Source organism: Nomascus leucogenys, chromosome 7b (assembly GCF_006542625.1).
Source record: "Nomascus leucogenys isolate Asia chromosome 7b, Asia_NLE_v1, whole genome shotgun sequence".
In the NCBI taxonomy this organism is placed as follows: Eukaryota; Metazoa; Chordata; class Mammalia; order Primates; family Hylobatidae; genus Nomascus; species Nomascus leucogenys.
Window position 1 is genome coordinate 53,667,545 of NC_044387.1, and position 20,293 is coordinate 53,687,837.

General features: G+C 46.0%; 1 protein-coding gene across 6 annotated transcripts in view; it reads right to left on the reverse strand.

The window, feature by feature from the left end:
- HPS4 (HPS4 biogenesis of lysosomal organelles complex 3 subunit 2) overlaps positions 1–20,293 on the reverse strand; it is a 39,531-nt gene that overhangs the window by 10,875 nt on the left and 8,363 nt on the right. For 5 of the 6 annotated variants that reach the window (XR_004030986.1, XR_004030984.1, XR_004030985.1 and 2 more), the window contains exons 5-13: positions 17,273–17,380; positions 16,743–16,859; positions 14,850–14,944; positions 12,631–12,703; positions 10,305–10,341; positions 9,537–9,633; positions 7,999–8,908; positions 2,867–2,999; positions 2,279–2,387 (exon numbers count right to left, since the gene is read on the reverse strand). Coding sequence is in view for 3 of the 6 variants with exons in the window: in XM_030816013.1 (XP_030671873.1) it covers positions 2,279–2,387; positions 2,867–2,999; positions 7,999–8,908; positions 9,537–9,633; positions 10,305–10,341; positions 12,631–12,703; positions 14,850–14,944; positions 16,743–16,859; positions 17,273–17,380 (1,679 nt within the window). In the remaining 3 variants the exon portion in view is untranslated. Of the gene's footprint in view, positions 1–2,278; positions 2,388–2,866; positions 3,000–7,998; positions 8,909–9,536; positions 9,634–10,131; positions 10,186–10,304; positions 10,342–12,630; positions 12,704–14,849; positions 14,945–16,742; positions 16,860–17,272; positions 17,381–20,293 lie in introns of all 6 variants that reach the window. The other variant, XM_030816014.1, reaches the window with a different exon arrangement.

A 20,293-nucleotide genomic window follows, 5' to 3' on the forward strand; every position in this document is an offset into this window, starting at 1 on the left:
CTAATCCCAGCCCTATTACTTCCTAGTGTCCTGGGCTGCTATTCAACATTTCTGAGTCCCAACTTTTTCATCTGTACAGTGGATGTTGCAACAGTATGTGCCCTCATTGGTGTTTTTGTTTTGTTTTGTTTTAAAGAATGAGATTAAGTGAGTGCTTAACACATGGTGAGTGGTTAAGAAATGGTAGCTGTTGTTTCCATTACTATTATTGAAATAATCTCTCAACAAATGCCTTGAGCTATGTATCTCAACACTAAACCCCTCTCAGCTCTAAGGAAGGTGACATACTGCAGGGCCACAAGGTGGTTGGTGGAGCAGATGCTGACATTTTACTTGTTTCCACCTCCCACAAAACAGACACACACACACCCCCAACACAGCCAGTTCCCAAACCAGTGACTGTAGATGCAAGTTGCCTCTGGGTTGCCAGCCTGGGGCAGCTGTGAATTAAAGCCAGAGAAGACACATTTCTGACAGAAAGATCTATTGAAATATTGGCTGGAGATGGTGAGAGGCAGCAGAACACCTGGTGCTCAAGTGTGGCGGGTGACAGGGCATCAGAACCATCCTAATCACCCACCCAGGCTCCCTGTCAGTCCACCACCCATGCCCCTTGCACTGGACCACACTGCCCTGACACTGAAATGTGTGTGGAAACGTCATACATGTGCTTAACAGTTGGAGAAAATGCTTCAAATCCTGGCCATGCCACTTAAGAAGAATATAACCCTGGGCAAGCTGCTTATCCTATTTGTGCTTCAATTTTCTCATCTGTAAAATGAGGATTTAAAAAATGCCCTTGAAGCTGGGCGCAGTGGCTCACGCCTGTAATCCCAGCACTTTGGAAGGCCAAGGTGGGCGGATCACTAGGTCAAAACATTGAGACCATCCTGGCCAACATGGTGAAACCCTATCTCTACTAAAAATACAAAAATTAGCGGGGCATGGTGGCAGGCGCCTGTAGTCCCAGCTACTCAGGAGGCTGAGGCAGGAGAATTGCTTGAAACCAGGAGGCAGAGGTTGCAATGAGCCGAGATTGAGCCCCTGCACTCCATCCTGGCGACAGAGTGAGACTCCATCTCAAAATAAATAAATAAAAAATAATGCCCTTGACCAGATGGTTCCAAGGGCTACGTGGACTAATATACACATTGCCAGCACTGCCCTTGACCTGCTAACTTGCTTTATTTTCTGTTACCAGTTGTCAGCCAAATTCTCAGGTCCCAGCCTCCTAAGCTTTTATAAAGTGATCTCTAAAGCCCAAACTCCCTTTCTGGTTTCATAAGAGAAGCATATAGAAAGAAAAAAACAAATTCGGTTGGTTTAATACTGTAAATTACAATAATCATTAATAGATCTATATTTCTTCTGGCATGGAGGTGTTCAAGCTATGCCATAATGTGAAAAAAGACAACTGTAAAATTGTACATTAGTAGAATCCTATTTTCTAGAAGACTTAAAATAATTAAAAATACAATTTATCTATATGTGCAAAAAATAAAAACCAAAAACCAATAAAACCTGGAGCAATATATACCAAACTGTAAAATGTAGTTATTTCTTGGTGTGTGATGGAGAGAGGAAAATGTTTTACTTGATAGATTTCCAAGCATTCTGCATGACTGTATGATCAGCATTTTTTTTTTTTTTTTTTGAGATGCAGTCTCACTCTGTTGCCCAGGCTGGAGTGCAATGGTGTGATCTCAGCTCACTATAACCTATGCCACCGGGGTTCAAGTGATTCTCCTGCCTCAGCCTCCTGAGTAGCTGGGACTATAGGTACCCACCACCCTGCCCAGCTAATTTTTTGTATTTTTAGTAGAGACAGGGTTTCACCAGGTTGGCCAGGCTGGTCTTGAACCCTGACCTCAAGTGATCCCCCTGCCTCCCAAAGTGCTGAGATTACAGGTGTAAGCCACTGTGCCCAGCCATATTACTTTTTAATTAGAAAGACAACAATATTTCAACACTGTTTCTAGCAAGGAGATGGAGCCGCCGTCCCTAGTAATGGGTGTAGCTCCATGATGGTGAGGACCTCAGGTTCCTTCACTGCTGGACCCCAGGCGTCTAAAGTAGGAAGGGAACCAGAAAGTCCATGGCACATGACTGCACAACAGTGGATGATGGCGGCAATAGGAACAGACAAAGGAAGGCCTTAAGGAGAGTAACTAGAATGTTTTTCATCTACTTAGGAATAAGGCGCTGCCTGGGCCCCACAGGTGGTTCCCATGAGCAGGACCGTGGAGAGTAGGTGGAGGAGCGACTCAGGGAGGCTCACCTGACAGTCATTTCATAAAGCGCGGGCAGCTGGGCAAACTCGCCATGCATCAGGCTGATGGCCTGGAGGAAGCGGCGATCCTGCGGGGTGGCCACCTGCGGCAGGTTTGCTTCCGGAAGAGGACACAGAGTTGTGAAGAGCAGACAGTTACCCTCCGCCCTCTCACCCCCTGAAGCCCGGTACCGAACATGGGGACTGAGCACGGCTCAAGGCCATGAGTGTGGCTGCCTGGGGCAGAGACAAAGGCCCGGGGAGTTGGGCTTCTGCTGCCGCCGCCATGCGATGCAGCACCCGGTTTCTGCGTGTGGATCTCAACATTCTGAGACAAACCTATCACAGATACATGAACATCAACTTCTCTCAAAACACTGGGAAACGCCAAAAACAGACACATGAGCAGAGAAGCGTCTGCCCAGTGAACGCCACACTCAGTGGGAGTGGGCTCCCGGTGAGGAGAGAGCCCTGAACGCAGGTCAGACAACTCTGTGCACAGCCGTGTCATGACCACGCTGCGGCTCAAGTTCTCACCTCCACCCGTCTCTAGAATCTGGCATCCCCGTCGCCCCAGGCCCCTTGGCTAGTTCTTACCCATCAGCAAGCTCTGAATGCGGTCGTAATGTGTGAAGTTGTAGGTGCTGCTCGTGGAGGCTGCCTCATCCCTGGGCAGCGTCTCTTTCAGGTGGACTTCCAGCCCATTCAGCGACGCCAGGCTGCTGTGGTACTGTAAAAGGGGAAAGGGTCATGGGCTTGTAGGGCTGACCTCAGCAAGCCTTCTGAGGGCTAGCTAACCACAGACTTAGTTAAAAAAAAAAAATCCTCCAGCCAGGCACAGTGGCTCACACCTGTAATCCCAGTGCTTTGCGAGACCGAGGCGGGAGGATCACTTGAGCCAGGAGCTCAAGGCTGCAGTGAGCCGAGACCGCACCACTGCACTCCAGCCTGGGCGATAGAGTGAGACTCTGTCTCCAAAAAAAAAAAAAAAATCATTCATGGAGTATCTTACTTCCTACTTGATCCAGCAAAATGGACTCTCACCAACATTTTTCTTTCACCCTTATGTTCTAATGTTTTTAAAATTAATGATATTGTAGGAGATTTAGAAAAGAGATGAGCAAAAAAATAAGAAAAACTACCCATCATTTCACCATCCAGTAACAGCCACTGTCACCACTGTGGTGTATCTTATTTTAACCATGGCTTTCCTACCCAGGCTGCAAGATTTCACAGTACAAACAGCCTGGGACCATCCCGCATTGTTTCTCACTGGCCCTGGGTACAGAAGTCCCTCACTGGATGTAACATGGTAACTTCTCTCTGCTACATCTAGCACGGTCCTGGCTTTCTTGGAAGGACTAAGTGTCAGTCAAACAGCTTTCTGCACTTGATGGTTCAGAGGAGGAATACAGTTGAGGACGACTGTCAAAGAGATGGGTTCAAGTACCTGTATTTTTACAAATCTCCAAGGAGATAAAGTTTAAGTACAATTGAAAACACTGGACTATACTGTTTTGTGTAACTTTTTCTGTAAAATAAAAATGAGATCAAATCATAAATAATGACTGATAGTTTTTTAACCCAACAACATAGCATGAACTGTTTTTCTCATCTTTAAATATTCTATCATATAATTCTTTAATGGCTGTGTGGTGTTCTTCAAGCTCCACTGAGGGCTTGACTCAGTAGGCCAGGCCCGTCGTAATAGGCTTGGTCTGAAATGGGGTTTCCTGGGCCTGCTTCAGCCACAAGAAAGAAGGCCACTGTCCCCAGGCATTTGCAGTTCCCAGGTAAAAAACATCCCAAGTTCAGCCTCTTCTTAGTCAAATGACCAGGAGCAAGTTACCAAGTTTTCTGTGCCTCATTTTTCTATTTATCTGCAAAATGGGAACAGTACAGGACTATTGAGTGACCTGAATGAAATGACACATCCAAAAGTCCTTTGCAAACTCTAAAGTGCTATCCTGAGGCAGAGTCTTTTTATAGAGTCAAGGAAATGAAAATAATCATATAAAAGAAATGGTATCTCTTTAGAGATCACAGATAATTTGTGGACTATTTTTCAACAGCTATGTAAGAAAAATAAGTGCATATAAAAAGTTCAGAGATGCAAACAGAATGCTTCTGAAGTAAATGTCATGAAGCTTACATGTTATTTTGGGAGTATATTGGTGTTAAATCAGTTTTCCTGTATGAAAGTCTCAGAAATGATATTTCAAGTCAATAGGTGTGACATACAAAGTTATTTTCTATGCGCTCAGTTTTGTATCTTCAATGCTTAGTAGAGTGCCTGACTCCTAGTAGGTGCTTAATAAATGAATCCACTATATGAATGAATAAATGAATACATCCAATGCCAAGCACTGCCAATTTATGAGCTATTTGGTTTAAACCAAGGGTACAGAGCTATGTAAAAAGATATGTGCTCAGGAAAGACAATCACAGTATCTCATGATCAGATCACTGAGAGAGCCTCACCAACACTGCGTTTAACACTGAGCCACTTATTTGAACAGATGTGTGTGTGTGCATGTGCTGACATATGCACGGGCACACATAAGCATTCACCTGAAGTCAAACCACAGCCTCACTGAAAGTTTTTGGACCTCAAGAACCTGCTAACGGTTATCCCTTCCATGCTGAGCTGGTGTCCAGAGGAGAAACAATAGGAACAGAGAGTGAGCCATGCCAAAAACTGTTTCCCCACAGGCACTGAGCTTTGTTTCCAGAATCTTCTGCCTAACTTGCACTCAAGATAGGATCACTTAACCATAAAAACACAGTTAATCACAAGATGCTATGTCAGATGATGTGTGGATAATTTTTTACTGATAACCAAGTGCTTTCATACATAGCAGGGGTCAGCAAACTCTAGCCTATAAACTAAATCCAGCCTGTTGCCTACCTTTGCCAGCCCTTTGCCTATTCTTTGCCTGAGACCTAAGAATGGTTTTTATATTTTTTTACATGGTTGGGGAAAAAGTCAAAAGAATAATATTGTAACATGCGCAAATTATATGAAGTTCCAATTCCATGTCCATAAATAATTACTGGAATACAGTCATACCATTTATATACTGTCTATGGCTGTTTTTGTACTACAACAGCAGAGCTGAAAAGCTGTGCAAAGCTGAAAATATTTGCTTTCTGGTCCTTTACATAAAACGTTTGCCAGCCCCCGATATATACTGCTACATAATGTGATCTCCACAACAGCCCTAGGCGACGCAGAGCTGAGGCTAATTCCTGGGTCCTCTGACTTCTAGTGCACACGAAAGCAAGTGGCACAAATGTCAGTGTGTGACACAGCGTGCAGAAGGAGCAATGCATGGAACACACATTCACTTAGAGATACCGGTTTCCCAGTTGGGGGAAGGTGTTTTTTCATAAAATGTTTTATGGCAACACTCTCACACTAACTTCAAGCCTCATGTACTGTACACAGAAGCTCTATGTCCTATTGTAGTGATAAATAATTAATCTGATCACTGTGTTTGAAGGTCAATGAGATTATCTTGGGGTTTGAGTAATGGACTATCAGCGGCTCTATGCTGCCCCCTGGTGTGAGCCTATTCCACTCCCTCTGAGGGAATTCCAGCCCCAACCCCAACCCTCCTGGCTGCTCCACCCACAGCTCCTTCCACCATCCCAAGCCCTGCTGCCCCTCACCCTACCCCCACTCCCTGCAGAAGCTGATCCACCCAAAGACAAGACAGCCAAATGACACAAGGGCAGCTTGGCAGTATGTAACATCATTAAGGAGCCCTTGCAAAAGGGGTGTGCTCACCATAACTGGGGGTATTTGGTTTTTCTAGACAGTAGCAGAGGGGCTGCAGGGAAATCAGATAAAGTATTTTCAAGGCTAGTCTGGGACAAAAAGGCAATCAAACACCTCTCCCAGATTATAAAACAGAAATCCTTTGGGTCTGATTAACAAACCCACTCTCAAACCAGTGGGCTGATCAAAGTTAGTCACTCCATACTAGAAAAGATTAGCTTTTCAGGGCTGGATGCAATCATGCCTATAATCCCAGCACTTTGGGAGGCTGAGGTGGGCAGATTACCTGAGGTCAGGAGTTTGAGACCAGCCTGACCAACATGGAGAAACCCCATCCCTACTAAAAATACAAAATTAGCCAGGCCTGGTGGCACGTGCCTGTAATCCCAGCTACTCGGGAAGTTGAGGTAGGGGAACTGCTTGAATTGGGGAGGCGGAAGTTGCAGTGAGCCGAGATCACGCCATTGCACTCCAGCCTGGGCAACAAGAGTGAAACTCCAACTCAAAAAAAAAAAAAGAAAAGATTAGCTTTTTTTCCTTCCATAAAACTGCAGTCTATTTCCCAGGGCCTAGCCAGCCTCAAACCCTGCTTTCCACAGAAGCCCATGGAGGCTGATGTCATGGGCTATTTTTTCCTTTTTGTGGGGGAAGGTAAAAAGAAAGGTATTATATCCACTTTATAGCATTCAAGCACTGGGCCCTTCAAAATGACATTTCTAAGGCTCGACACTGTGCAGAATAGACCATGAAAACCAAGGCATCGGCAGGGAGATGAGGCGTTTAACACTGCAGCCACAACTCCCTGCATTGCTATAAGAAGGAGACCGATAGTCACTCCTAGCTATGGTGAATGGAGATACAGGAAGCAAATGAGCCATAACTCAGTGATCCAGGGTCTGTGGAAAGGGGACAGAGAAGCCTGACAGCTCCAGAGAGCATTCTCTTGCCAGGAGCTCTGTGCAGGGAAGCTGCTGTGCAGTCTTATCTTTTCTTCTGTATTTCAAGGTGACTAGCTCATTTATGGAGGGTCACAAGCCCTGCATGATAGTCAGATCAGCTTAGAATAATACACATTTAAGAATAAAAACAAGGAAAGCCCCAAGACACCATTTACCCTGCAGCAATTTCAACCTGCTGTTCTTGCTGCTACCACTTTCCCTGCCTACTAAAGCAAGGCTGTTACTATAGCAACCGAATCTCCAGCGTGGGTCCCAAGGAAGGTCAGTTTACCACTCTAATCCTCTAAACGGGGAAGGGGCTGGAATAGTTTAAGAGCCCTCCAGAACCAGGTAAGATTTCAGACGTCCCAGCCTTCTAGGAAGGAGCTTCAGATCAGGTACGATGCTGGGGCTATGGAGGGAAACACTGGGTTTCCGGGGAACTCCCAACCCAGGCTATGACACACTGCAGAGGAGTCTCCAGCCGACACGGAACCTAGAGCTGTCCAGGCTAGGAAATGAGGCCATGAGCAGGGGCGGCACAACAGTGACCGTGCACATATGCATGCAGTCTCTGCCTGCATTATCTCACTGCATCTGGAACAGGAGGGTCTACCACCACCCCTATAGGACTGAGGAGTTAGCCGAGGCTCAAGGGGACAAAGGTCTGTGGGCAAGTTCACACAGCTAGAGGACAAGGGCCAGGATTCCATCTCAGGCCTTCCCTTCCTCCAAGGCCTGCGCTCTGCAAAACTAGAAGCAATGGAAGAAGAGAACCAACACTTGTTGGATGCCAATGCACCACCAGTGCTATGACTCACTCTTACCCCTCACAAAAACCCAGAGGGAGGTACTACCTCCATCGTCTAAACAAGAACGTCTCGCCCAGGGTCACACAACTGAGGGCTGAGCCTTTATCCCTTCCCTGGGTGTCGGCACAGTGCTGTGAGGGAAGCATAGGAGATCAGCAGAGGCCGCAGAGGGGCAGGGGAAGGTCTGAGGACACTCACCACTTCCTCTATGCCTGCGCTGTCTCCCAGCAGCGGCTCCTCAGCCAGCAGGGACAGCACCAGCCCCTTGATGCAGTGAGTGTAGAGATTCATCCTCACGAGCCCCATGCAGGACTCTGCTGGTGTCAGCCTGGAGCTGATTCCGTCTGCAGAGGGGCCAGCACCCTGAGAGTTTGCTGAGCCTGAACTGCATTCCAGACCAGGGGCTGCGTGGCTTTCACAGACCCCATCAACATCCTGATCCAGGCCTTGTTCCTCCGTGGAAAGCTTGTTTCCTCTCTGCCCTGGATCTAAGCGAGGCAGTACCAAGGGCCTGCGGGTCCCTCTGGGGAGAGGGTCTGCTCTAGGAATGGGGGCTTGGCTGCTATGGCCAGGATGGTCTTCGAGCTGCTCTTGGGCTCCACGCTGGGTGAGCATCTCAGGAGCAGACGGACGGCGCAGGCTGCTGACGGCTGTGTCCTCAGGAGGCGTGGGTTCCAGGCTGCTGGAGGTGCTGAGAGATGGCTTGCAGTAAGGAGCCCTGCCATCTGGAACAGGCACATGTAGGAAGGCAAAATGACCTGAGGCCGTTCCCACTTCCTGAGCCTCTGGAATGTGGATTTCAGACAAGTCGAGTTCCTCTTGGAGAAAGACTAGTTCCTTCCCCAGGGAGCAGCTGAGGCCAAGAACCTCACCCCTGGCAGTGTTGTGCAGTCCTGCGGGCCTGATGCTCTCCAGATCCTGGCCAGACAAGCATCCGTTCGCCTTCCTGCCATCTGGACAAGCTTCATCAGGGGATGTGGGCTCTGGGGTGGTCCAGGCCATGGATTCCACATCGCCAGTGGCGTTTTCTTTCAGGGCAGATGTGCTCCCACCCTTTGGATGGTGCTGGGCTGAACCATCCTGGAGTCCTGCTGGAGATGCTAGAGACCTGGCAAACAAGAGAGATGTGAGGAAGGGGCATGTCGACAGACTGCAGGACAAGTGCCCTTCCACAGTGAGGAGTAAAGCACAGGCATCAAGGACAAGGGGGTGCCTGAGGCCACAGAGCCTAAGAGGCCACCAGAGTTAAATCACAGGAGTAAAAATACAGCAACATCTGGCCCTCACGGCTTCACGTAGTGACACCAGGCTCACCTACTGAAAATGGCAGAGCCCACTGAATAAGACTGGCCCACATTTGGAAGGTCTCCTATGCCATCAGGCCCTGTACTAGGTGCTGTACATATACTATTTTCAAGTGTCACAATGAACTCATGAAAGGGATACTATTGTGTCTACTTTTCAGATGAAAAAACTGAGGCTCAGGCAGGGAATGGACTTGCCCAAGGTCCCATACTGGTATAAGTAAGAGATCTGGGATGTGAAAGCCAATGTCATCTCACTATGCCACTCTGTTTCTTAACGAACTCAAGATCCAGATGCTCCCTTACAAGACAGGGCGTGGCGAAGATGGAATTAAGGAAGGATGGGATGTATCAGAGGTTTGTTTTTCAACCAATCACACGATGGGGTCCCTCAGGTGTGGTGTAAGGTTAACTCTCTGTGCACTCCCTTACCTTGTCATCTGTTCCACTGGGAACTCGTGGAGACTAATGGCTTCCTCTTTGGTCACAAAAACAGGGATAATCTGGACATTCGGGGGCAATGCCGCTCCTGGAATTGCAAAGCAACATGAACAGGGCTTTCCCCGAGCCAGAGAGGGCAGTCGGGCAATAGCTGCGCTGGCGTGATGCATCCAACGCACATGCGGGCTCGGAAAGGGGTGCTGTGAGTGCATTCCTCAGCCAGGACACAGGTTGCCAAACTGCAGCTCGAACTCCTGGGCCCAGTAAGGAAAGAGTCCCTGCAGGCAACATGACTCCTAGCTTTGGAGAAGGAAGATGTTCGGGAGAGAAAAGTTGAAAAGCACTTTTACAAGAAGAAGATATAAGCTAAGAAAGGGATCTGCTCCAACTCAGGCTTCAGAATAAATAGAAATAACTCTCCTGAGGACGCCTCCACATCCTGCAAAAGGTCTTTCTGGCAGTCGCTGTTTGTCTTACCCTCTCCCAATCACAATCTCCTGGCACTTGACCGAGCAGTCTCACAGTATGAAGTTAAGGAGGGTCTGAAAGCAGGGATGTGACAGCATGCCTAAAATCATAGCTTTACCATTAGGGTTCTGGTGGGTAACTCGATTCTTGAAGCTCCATGACATCCATTTTCCTATTATGAGCAGAGGAAATAAACATGCAGATGGCTCGGCCCTTCACATAACTTGTACAGGGATAGGTGGCACAAAAGACTGCCATTCTCAAGAGGCAACCATGTGCCTCACTACTTACCATGTTCCTGTGGGGCATCCCCTCCCGTTGGGAGTCTCTGGAAACAAACACACACAGAAGTTGGCGCTGGGCACCACATTCTCCTCTTGACCTAACCATCAGGAATTTGCTGTGCCATCTGTTCATAAAACTTAGCCAGGCCCAGAAAGCTTGTCCCAACCACATGCTAAGAGCCAAGCAGATGGAACAGAAGCTCCCCCAAGCTGCTGGCTCCCACTATGGCTGGGATGAAGCAAGAACCTGGGCCCACACAGGCTGCAAGGCAGCAGCTCCACCCAAACTCACGTCACACTCTACGTTCTGATTTTCTCAGTCTCTCTCCCTTCTGGGAACAAAATTGAGGATTCGTGTTCTCTTTTACACCTTTGGGGAACTCGTATTCTAGAATACAGTCACATCTGCCACAGCCCCGATGTAGAATTCACATAAATTCCATTATAATAAAAATGTCAAAGTACTGTGACTCTCACTATAAAGGATTTGACCTAAACAAAATGCTATACCAGATCTCTCGTTTGTTCTGGTTCACAATCAGGGCCTGAAACCTGATTATTTTCTCAAAAAATGAAAACATCTCTTATCTCAATCTGAGGGTTCCAAAAGAACCCACCCAAACAAAACAAAACCAAACAAGAACTGCTCTTCTAGCCAAAATGACTTTCAATCTTAGAATGATATGGTGTTCTTTCTTTTTTGATGATTTTTTAAAAATTCATGTTTTAGATTACTAAGCCTAACCTCAATTTACCCTAGACAAAGCATTGAAAAAAAAAAATCACATACAATCCCTCACCCCCAAGCTAGTGCTATTAATATTGGGTATTTTTTCCTTAAGCCTATGCATTTTTTATACTTTTCAGACCACACTATATAAAATTCCATATTTCTGCTTAAAACAGTAACACGCAATTCCTGCCATTAAAACATCTTTGGCCATTTTAAACGGCTGATTAAAATTTTATGAAGGTTTCAGTGATCTGAGTAAATTAATCATTTACCTACCTTAGACCAGTAATTAGTAAACTTTCTGTGCCAGAGACGAGACAGTAAATATTTTTGGGTTTGCAGGGCATATGGTCTCTGTCCCACCTACTCGGCTCTGTTATTATAGCTCAAAAGCAGCCAAATAAGACTTCATTTGTAGGCAGGTGGCCCACAGGCCATAATTTGCCACCTCCTACCTTAAGCATTCAAGTTTTGTCTGATTTTTCACCTTCATAAAGCTTGTTGTGATCAAGTTTTGAGTATAAATTTTTTGCAGCAATTACATTATTTCCTTAAGATACATTCCTAGAAGTCAAATTATTAGGAAAAAAATAAAGGGCATCCTTAACGTTCTCATTATCCAAGTGTTTCCCAGAAAGGCTGCTCAAATTGACACCTATAGCAACAGTGGCTGAGGAGGCTGAATAGAGCCCCACCAGCATTTTACATGCCTGCTTATCTAATACGTGTAAAAAGAGAGCCTCATGATATACTGGAAACCATAGCTTCATACACAAAACAAAAAAAGGACTAGAAGGAGATATGCCAGATGCTGGCAGTGGTTATCCCTGTACAGTTCAAAGATGGGCAATTTTATTCTCAATGAGTATGCATGACTTTTTTTCAATATAAAAACAATTAAATAAACATAAAATGGAAGTATTTTAGAAGAGTTTGTTTTCCTTATTTTTTTTTTTATTTTTATTTTTTGAGACAGAGTCTCACTCTTGCTACCCAGGCTGGAGTGCAGTGGCACGATCTCGGCTCACCTCAACCTCTGCCTGCCAGGTTCAAGCAATTCTCCTGCCTCAGCCTCCCAAGTAGCTGGGATTTACAGGTGTGCACCACCACACCCAGCTAATTTTTGTACTTTAAATAGAGATGGGGTTTCATCATGTTGGCCAGGCTGGTCTTGAACTTCTGACCTCAAGTGATCTGCCTGCCTCAGCCACCCAAAGTGCTGGGATTACAGGTGTGAACCACCGTGCCCGACCCCCTAAATCTTTCTAAAGACACATCCTTTACAGTCTGTCTCTGAAAAGTCTAACATCTCTTTGACATAAAGAGACATCGAATTCTTATGGGAAGTCGAATTCTCACAGATTTACTTGGTTTGAAGAAAAAACAACTATCCAGGCCTAGCTTGTGGAAGAAAACATTTTCTTTCAGCCTGGCCAATGGCTTCACTATTGAGGAGAATGACACTGGAGGACTCGGGGTCCTGACAAGACCAAGTGAAACAACTGCTCCGCGGCCTCTGCTCCTGATCCCTCCAGCCTCAGGCTTGGTGACCGGTGCTCTGGGGCATGCCGTCCAGCCAGGTGGGTGGACTTTACAATACCTGCTCCTGAGGTGCTGTTCGGTGAAGCAGGACCTTGGCGGTAAGGGAGGGCGGGAGCTGGGTGCTGACAATCCTAGGAGGTCACACACAGAACAAGAACACCATGAGAAGAAATACACCAAAACACTCTGAATTTTAAAGGTGCCTAACAGCCCGTGTTGACGAGGATCTTGGGGACTTGGCTGGTGAGAGTTTCAACTGGTAAAACCCTTACAGAGGGCACTCTGGCAGTTCCTACCAACATTTAAAATATCCAAACCCTTTGACTCAGCTTGTACCAAGACGTATGCGTAAGAATATTCATTACAGGGAGAATGGTAAAAACAATTAAAAAATGAGTAAACCATCAAAATGTTCATCAACAAGAGAGTAAAGCACAACACAGCCAGAATCCCAAAATGTGTGCAGCCCTCATAAGAATGAGGTGGACCCATATGAACTGGTAAAGAAATCTTCACTGTATGCACTGAGAAACCATGTGATCCTATTTAAGGAGATAGCAAAAATAAACAAAATCAATATATGCATACATGTACCGGTGGGGACAAACACACAGAAAGAGCAAGATGCCCACCAAACTGCCAATGGTGAGGACAGGTTAAGAGTGAGGGGAGAGGCTGGGCACAGTGGCTTACTCCTATAATCACAGCACTTTGGGAGGCTGAGGTGGGAGAATAACTTGAGCTTAGGAGTTTGAGACCTCCATGAGCAACATAGTGAGACCCCATTTCCACAAAAAAAAAAAAAAAAAAAAAAAAAAAAAATCAAACACTTGGCCAGGTGTAGTAGCAAGTGCTTGTTGTCCCAGCTACGTGGGAGGCTGAGGTGGGAGGATCACTTGAGTCCAAGAGGTCGAGGCTATAGTAAGCTGTGTTTATGCCACTGCACTACAGCCTGGGCAACAAAGCAAGACTGTGTCTCAAAAACAAACAAACAAACAAAGAAAAAAAACAGTGAAGAAAGAAGGGGGGCTTTTAAATTGTGCTCTGTGTGTTCCTCTATTGATTGATTTGTTTACAGTGAAAATGTATTCATGTATTAGCTGTATAATTTAAATACAGGCTGGGTCCAGTGGCTCATGCCTATAATCCAAGCAGTTTGGGAAGCTGAGGATCGCTTGAAGCCAGGTGTTTGAGACCAGCCTGGGCAACATAGCAAGACCTCGTCCCTACAAAAAAGAAAAGAAATATATATATATATATATATATATATATACATTTAAGAAATGCAAAATGAGAAAAGGGGAAAAAAATACTCTCTTTGGTGGCTATGTTGCTGATGAACTTGGAAGTCCCACAGCTGATTCAGAACCACCATGATAAGAACCAGGGCAAGGAAGAAGAGTGCAAAGCCCACCAGGGTCTATGCTCGGTTCTTCTGCATCTGTCATCTCATTTCATTCTTCACAAGGGATGTCTATTTCCCAGAAGAGAAAATTGAGGCTAAGCAACTTGCCCAAGGCCACATGGCTGGCAAAAGAAGGCAGGATCTGGGGCCCAGCCTGTCTGGCCCAAGGGCCCCTGCAAGAGCCTGAGTGCTTCTCCAGTTGCACAGTAGTCACCTGCTCCTCAGGAAGCTCCCGGCACAGCACAATGGCCCTGCCTGCCCTGGGCTGTGACAGCAAACCCTCCATGAGGAGAGAGGCCTTAGATGACCTAGAGTGGCTCTTGGGCACTCAGATTCACGAAGAAGCCCTCCAACTACATGAAGAAGTGCAGTGAATTCTCAGAGGCCAACCAAGACACAGGCCCAGCCAAGAGGCTGGAAGGCAGCTGGATAAGGGCCTGTAAGGCTGCTTTGCAGAGCTGAGCTGAGGCAAGCACACCAGGGTCTCTGGGCAGCAGGAGGAGGGCCACAGCAGGCCCCTTCCATGCCTCTTGACTTACAGTGCTGGCTGCTGGCAACGCTGGGGACTCTGCATTAGCGTTTTGCAAACTGACAACTATTCCAGCATGCCCCATACTGAGAATTATAGGGATTCCTTGTACATTCTTAACTCTTTTCTGAACACAACTATTTCCAATTTCTCCGCTTTGCTCAAAGACAGGTACACACCTGTCTTTCTAAACTAAGTCAAATCTAAACTACCTGATACTTGCCAAACCAGCCCACTTGGAACTGGCCAGAGACTGGGCTCCCCACTGTGATCTGGAGGTGGCTGATGGTCAGTTGTGCAGCAGGAGAATGGGGCTGGAGGAGAGGGGTCTGGAGTTACTCACAGTCCTTTATAGAGGATGCAGCCAGCGAGAATGTGAGGCGAGCGCTGGCAGGTCTGCAGAATGCGGGCTGCCTTCAGCAACAACAGGGGCTCCACCTGTGCAGGGCAAGAGGCATCATGCCCACCCATCAGCATGCTCACAATCAGGAAGGGAGAAAAGGGGAAAGGGCTGTACAGAACAGCTGGACAGGGTGTAGCTCAAAGCCTGGAAAAGGAGAATGCGCCACACAGTGAAAGCTGTGCCACGGCTTGGGACTATTCTACCTCTCTATACTCAGAACTGCTGACACCACTAAATGCCAAATTCTTAGAACAAGGAGGCCTGTCCAGAAGCTAGAAGGTGCAGCAAATATGGCATATGGCTATTCAAAGGGGTCAGAGTAGATGGCCTGGGAGACCCTATCTACCCTGAGAATGCTAAGACCTGACGGCAGCAGAAGAGGAGGGTGTATCCTATCAATACATGTCATGGTACCAGGTCAAACCCACCTACCCTATCCTCCACCTTCCTTCTGAAGCACAATCCCCATGGTGATACAGGTGGCTTGATGTCTGAACCAGGTTCCATGACTCTATTCCATCATATAAAATGAAAACATCATGCTCTTTCACTCGGGGAAATATGCCTCAGTTCCAAATTCCTTGTATAGAGTCAGGGGCCTAGAAGTCCCTAAAAATACAACAAAAGCATCTGGACCTGGTCAGGAAGAGCCAGCAATAACCAGCAGCCTCCTCAGACTTCCACTTGCCAGCTAGAACCAGCAAGTATCCACCAGCTGTTAGAACTAGTGTTAATGGAGCCTCCGGAGCTGCTGACACATTAAGAAGTTTATTCTTCATAGCCTCAAGACTGTGCCGTCCCAGCCAGCCATTCTATAAAGCTTTGGGGCCAGCTACAGGAAGTTTTCCAGACTGGAGCAGGGAAAACCCTTCCCCATATCTGGTGGAGTCATGCTCTGTGAAGGCTGAGTCACAGCACCACACCCCTGCTACAGGGACACTATTTACTATCACAGTGAGACACAGGAGAGGGCTGTGAGTCAGGGCTCAGGTAGCTGGCTCTTAATGGGGCAGCACAGGTGGTCAGGCCAGCCACACAAGCAACCTAGGTTTCACTGAGTGCCAACCGCAAACAGAGCGGCTCAGAGATACAAAAACAGTTCCCAACCATTCTCTCTCAAAGACAGCAACCTTGTTTTTGAAATGTTCATGCTGGGCATTTTTGATGCTGAGAATAACTAGATCATATGATATGAATATCAAGAGGGGCGGCCTTCAGATTACTGAGTTCAACACTCCAGAGGCATGAATAAAATAATAATTCCCTTTACTGAGCATTTACTTGGTGTCATTTGAGGTACTGCTTCACTTGATCATCAAAACAGTTCTAGAAGAGGGCCGGGCACGGTGGCTCACGCTTGTAATCCCAGCACTTTGGGAGGCCGAGGCGGGCGGATCACGAGGTCAGGAGATCGAGACCATGGTGAAACCCCATCTCTACTAAAAATACAAAAAATTAGCCGGGCGTGGTGGCGGGCGCCTGTAGTCCCAGCTACTCGGAGGCTGAGGCGGGAGAATGGCGTGAACCCGGGAGGAGGAGCTTGCCGTGAGCTGAGATTGCGCCACTGCACTCCAGCCTGGGCGACAGAGTGAGACTCCGTCTCAAAAAACAAACAAACAAACAAACAAAAACAGTTCTAGAAGGCAGGTATGCTGACACCATTCTTTGGATAAGGGAAATGAGGCTGAGAGGTGACCTGCTGTGTCATGGCCCTGCCTGAGAAGTGACATTCTACTCACTTTTCCAGATATAGTTCACTTCAGGAATATTAAAATAAGTATCCAGAAGCCCTAGTCTTACATACAAAATGAATGAGGAGGATGAAAATGTTACTTTAGTTTGGTCCAAGTTCCAGAGGGAATTGAAAATCTTATGCAGATCACTGGTGTTTTTCAGAATTTGTTCGATGAAGGTGTCCCACTCCATGCTCAGTTCTTCCTGAGAACAGTTCTAAAACAGAAAGAGCCTCAGGTCAATATCTGAGATTTTGAGGGACAGACTCTTTGGCCAGAGTCCCAACTACCTCAAAAATTGCTCCTCACACAGGAAACTGACCGGAAGGGAGGACCTGTTTTAAACGTACCCTATCACAGATCCACGTCGCCTGCCGCATGGGGGTGGCAAGAAGGGCCTGCGCTTTCTAAACATCCCAGGAAGGAGATGGGGATAAACATTTGGAATAAATGTGACCTATGCCACTAGGCCCTAAGGCATATGAGGGGGCTCCAAGAGCTCCTGACCTTGTCCCCAGACACAATGTGTTTATATGAAGTATACAAGACCCCAGAGTAAGTGCTGCATTCTGGCAATATCGGTTTTTATAAAGAGGCCCAATGTAAGACTCCTCAATCCCATACTCGTACCTCATAAGCTAAGGAAACAGGTCCATTGTAAAAATTAAAGAATCCAATTAGCTGATCCAGAAACCGCTTGCAGCTGACATCAGGGAGCTCCACAGCACAGCCCAGCACCTGTAAAGAGAGAAACCAGGAAGACAAGCATTTTCCTTCTCTTTGAGTCAAAGCCCAGAATCCTGGCATCCAGGGCTCTCAATTATCTGACTTCACTGGCCCATCGAAATTGATCTTCTATTGTCCCTGAGTCCACACCCTCCATTCTGGCCAAGTTAATCTCCACGGACAAGTAAGTTCTGTACCTCAGTTCATGTTGTCCAATCCCAAATGTCCTATTCCTTATTGTTCATTCCCCAGAACTTACTCATAACCTTCAGTGCCCACCACCGATTTCAGTATCTCTATGAGGTCTGTTCTATTACCTCGAGCCAATAATGCTGACCTTTTTTCTGACCCTTGCATTGTTAGGACTGTTATTTGGACAGTGGATGTTTAATCTGGATTCCATTACAAACAACAGACAGGACTCAAACTCCTTCATGAATGGCCATCATGTCTCTCCAGCTGGATAGAGTGCTTTGGGAGCAAGAACTGACCGTGATCTTCCCAGTCCTAGATCTCCAAAATGCTGAGCCTAGTGATTAGTTCCACAGAAGATAAATACTTGGCCGGGCACGGTGGCTCACGCCTGTAATCCCACCACTTTGGGAGGTCAAGATGAGTGGATCACGAGGTCAAGAGATCGAGACCATCCTGACCAACATGGTGAAACCCCGTCTCTACTAAAAATACTGGGCGTGGTGGCGGGTGCCTGTAGTCCCAGCTACTCAGGAGGCTGAGGCAGGAGAATCGCTTGAACCTGGGAGGCAGAGGTTGCAGTGAGCCGAGATCGTGCCACTGCACTCCAGCCTGGCAAAAAGCGAGACTCCGTCTCAAAAAAAAAAGTACTTGCTGAGTTAGAAAGTAATCTGGTCATATGTTTAAAGAGCCTGAAAAAGTTCCTATTACTTGATGTAGTAATTCTCTAGGAATCTGTCCCAAGGGAATCATCAGATATTTAAACTAGTAAACCCTGACAGAAAACAAATAAACAAAAATTCCCTCTGAATGTAAGCTACAGTAGCACAAGGATCTTTGCTTTGTTCCCACATGTAATCCAAGAGCTTACAACAGTCTGGCATGTAAGAAGTGTTCAATTCTTCCAATTGATGAACAGACTGAATGCAATTCCAATAATAATCCCACCAGCTTTTCTTCAGAAACCGACAAACTGATTGTACAATGAAAACACAAAGAACCTGAAATATCCAAAGCTATCTTGAGAAAGAATAAGGTTGGAGGACTTATACTATCTGGTTTCAAGACTTACTATAAAGCTATAGAAATCAAGACAGTGTGGTACTCACACAGAATCTTCAAACAGATCTGTGGAAAAGCCGAAGAGAGTCCAGAAATAGACCCACACTTAAATGGTCATCTGATCTTTGGCAAAGGAACCAAAGGGAAATCCAATAGGGGAAGGAAAATGTTTTCAACAATGATGCTGGAAGAACTGGTTATCCAGGTGGAAAAAAAAAAAAAAAAAGATCCTTGACCTCTATTCACACCATTCATGAATATTAACCCAAAGTGGATTACAGATCTAAATTTAAAAGCTAAAACTATCAAATTCTTACAAAAATAAAAAAGGGAGACTATCTCCTCCAATGGAGTAGGCAGTGGTTTTTTCAGGCAAGACACAGACAGCAATAACCATAAAAAGATAAAATTGATAAGTTAGACTTCATTAAAATGAAAAATTTCTGCTCATCAAAAGACAACAAGAAAATTAATAGGCATGCCACAAACTGGGAGAAATTATTTTAAAAAGATGTATCTGACAAAGAACTGGTATCTAGGACATAAAAAGAACTACAATTCAATTAAAAAAATAAAACCCAATTTAAAAAATGGGCAGGGCTTTGAATGGACACTTCACGAAGGAAGATATTCAAGTGGTCATTAAGCACATGAAAAGGCCTCACTATCATTAGTCATCAGGGAAGTGAAGACTAAAACCACAATAACATACCACTGCACATCCAGCAGAATGGCTAAGATGAACAGACTGTCAATCTCAACGCTGATGAGGATGTGGAGTAACTGGAATTCTCATACATTCTTGGTAGGAATGTAAAATGGTACAACCACTGTAGGAATGTAAAATGGTACAACCACTAAAGGAAAAGGTCTAACAGTTTCCTATAAAATCCAACATACACCTACTCTATGACCCAGCAGTTCCAGGACTGGATATTTACCCAGGAGAGATGAAAACATGTGTTCACCAAAATACTTGTATAGGAATGTTCCCAGAAGCCTCATCCTTAATATCCCCAACTGGACACAGTTCAGATGTCCATCAAAAGAAGAACAGATTGTGATATATTCAGACAACAGAATACTGTTTGATAATAAAATGGAATGAACGCCGATAGATGCAACAATATGAACGAATTTCACAAGTGTTAAGTGGCAAGACAGACGCCTGTAAGGCATGTAACCACAAACAAACATTAAACCTTTTTTTTTTTTTTTTTTTTGAGGTGGTTTCGCTTTTGTTGCCCAGGATGGAATGAGTGCAATGGCGCGATCTCAGCTCACTGCAACCTCTGCCTCCCGGGTTCAAGCAAGTCTCCTGCCTCAGCCTCCCGAGTAGCTGGGATTACAGGCATGTGCCACCACACCCGGCTAATTTTGTATTTTTAGTACAGACAGGGTTTATCTATGTTGGTCAGGCTGGTCTTGAACTCCTGACCTCAGGTGATCCGACCATCTTGGCCTCCCAAAGTGCTGGGATTACAGGCCTGAGCCACAGCGCTCGGCCCCAAACATTAAATTTTAGTTGATGATATGCATGATAGAGTATCTGCATGGAGAGTACACTAATGTGTGCAACTTACTTTGAAAATTGTAACAAAATAATCTGGGGCTGGGTTACAGTGTTTCGCGCCTGTAATCCCAGCACTTTGGGAGGCCAAGGCGGGAGAA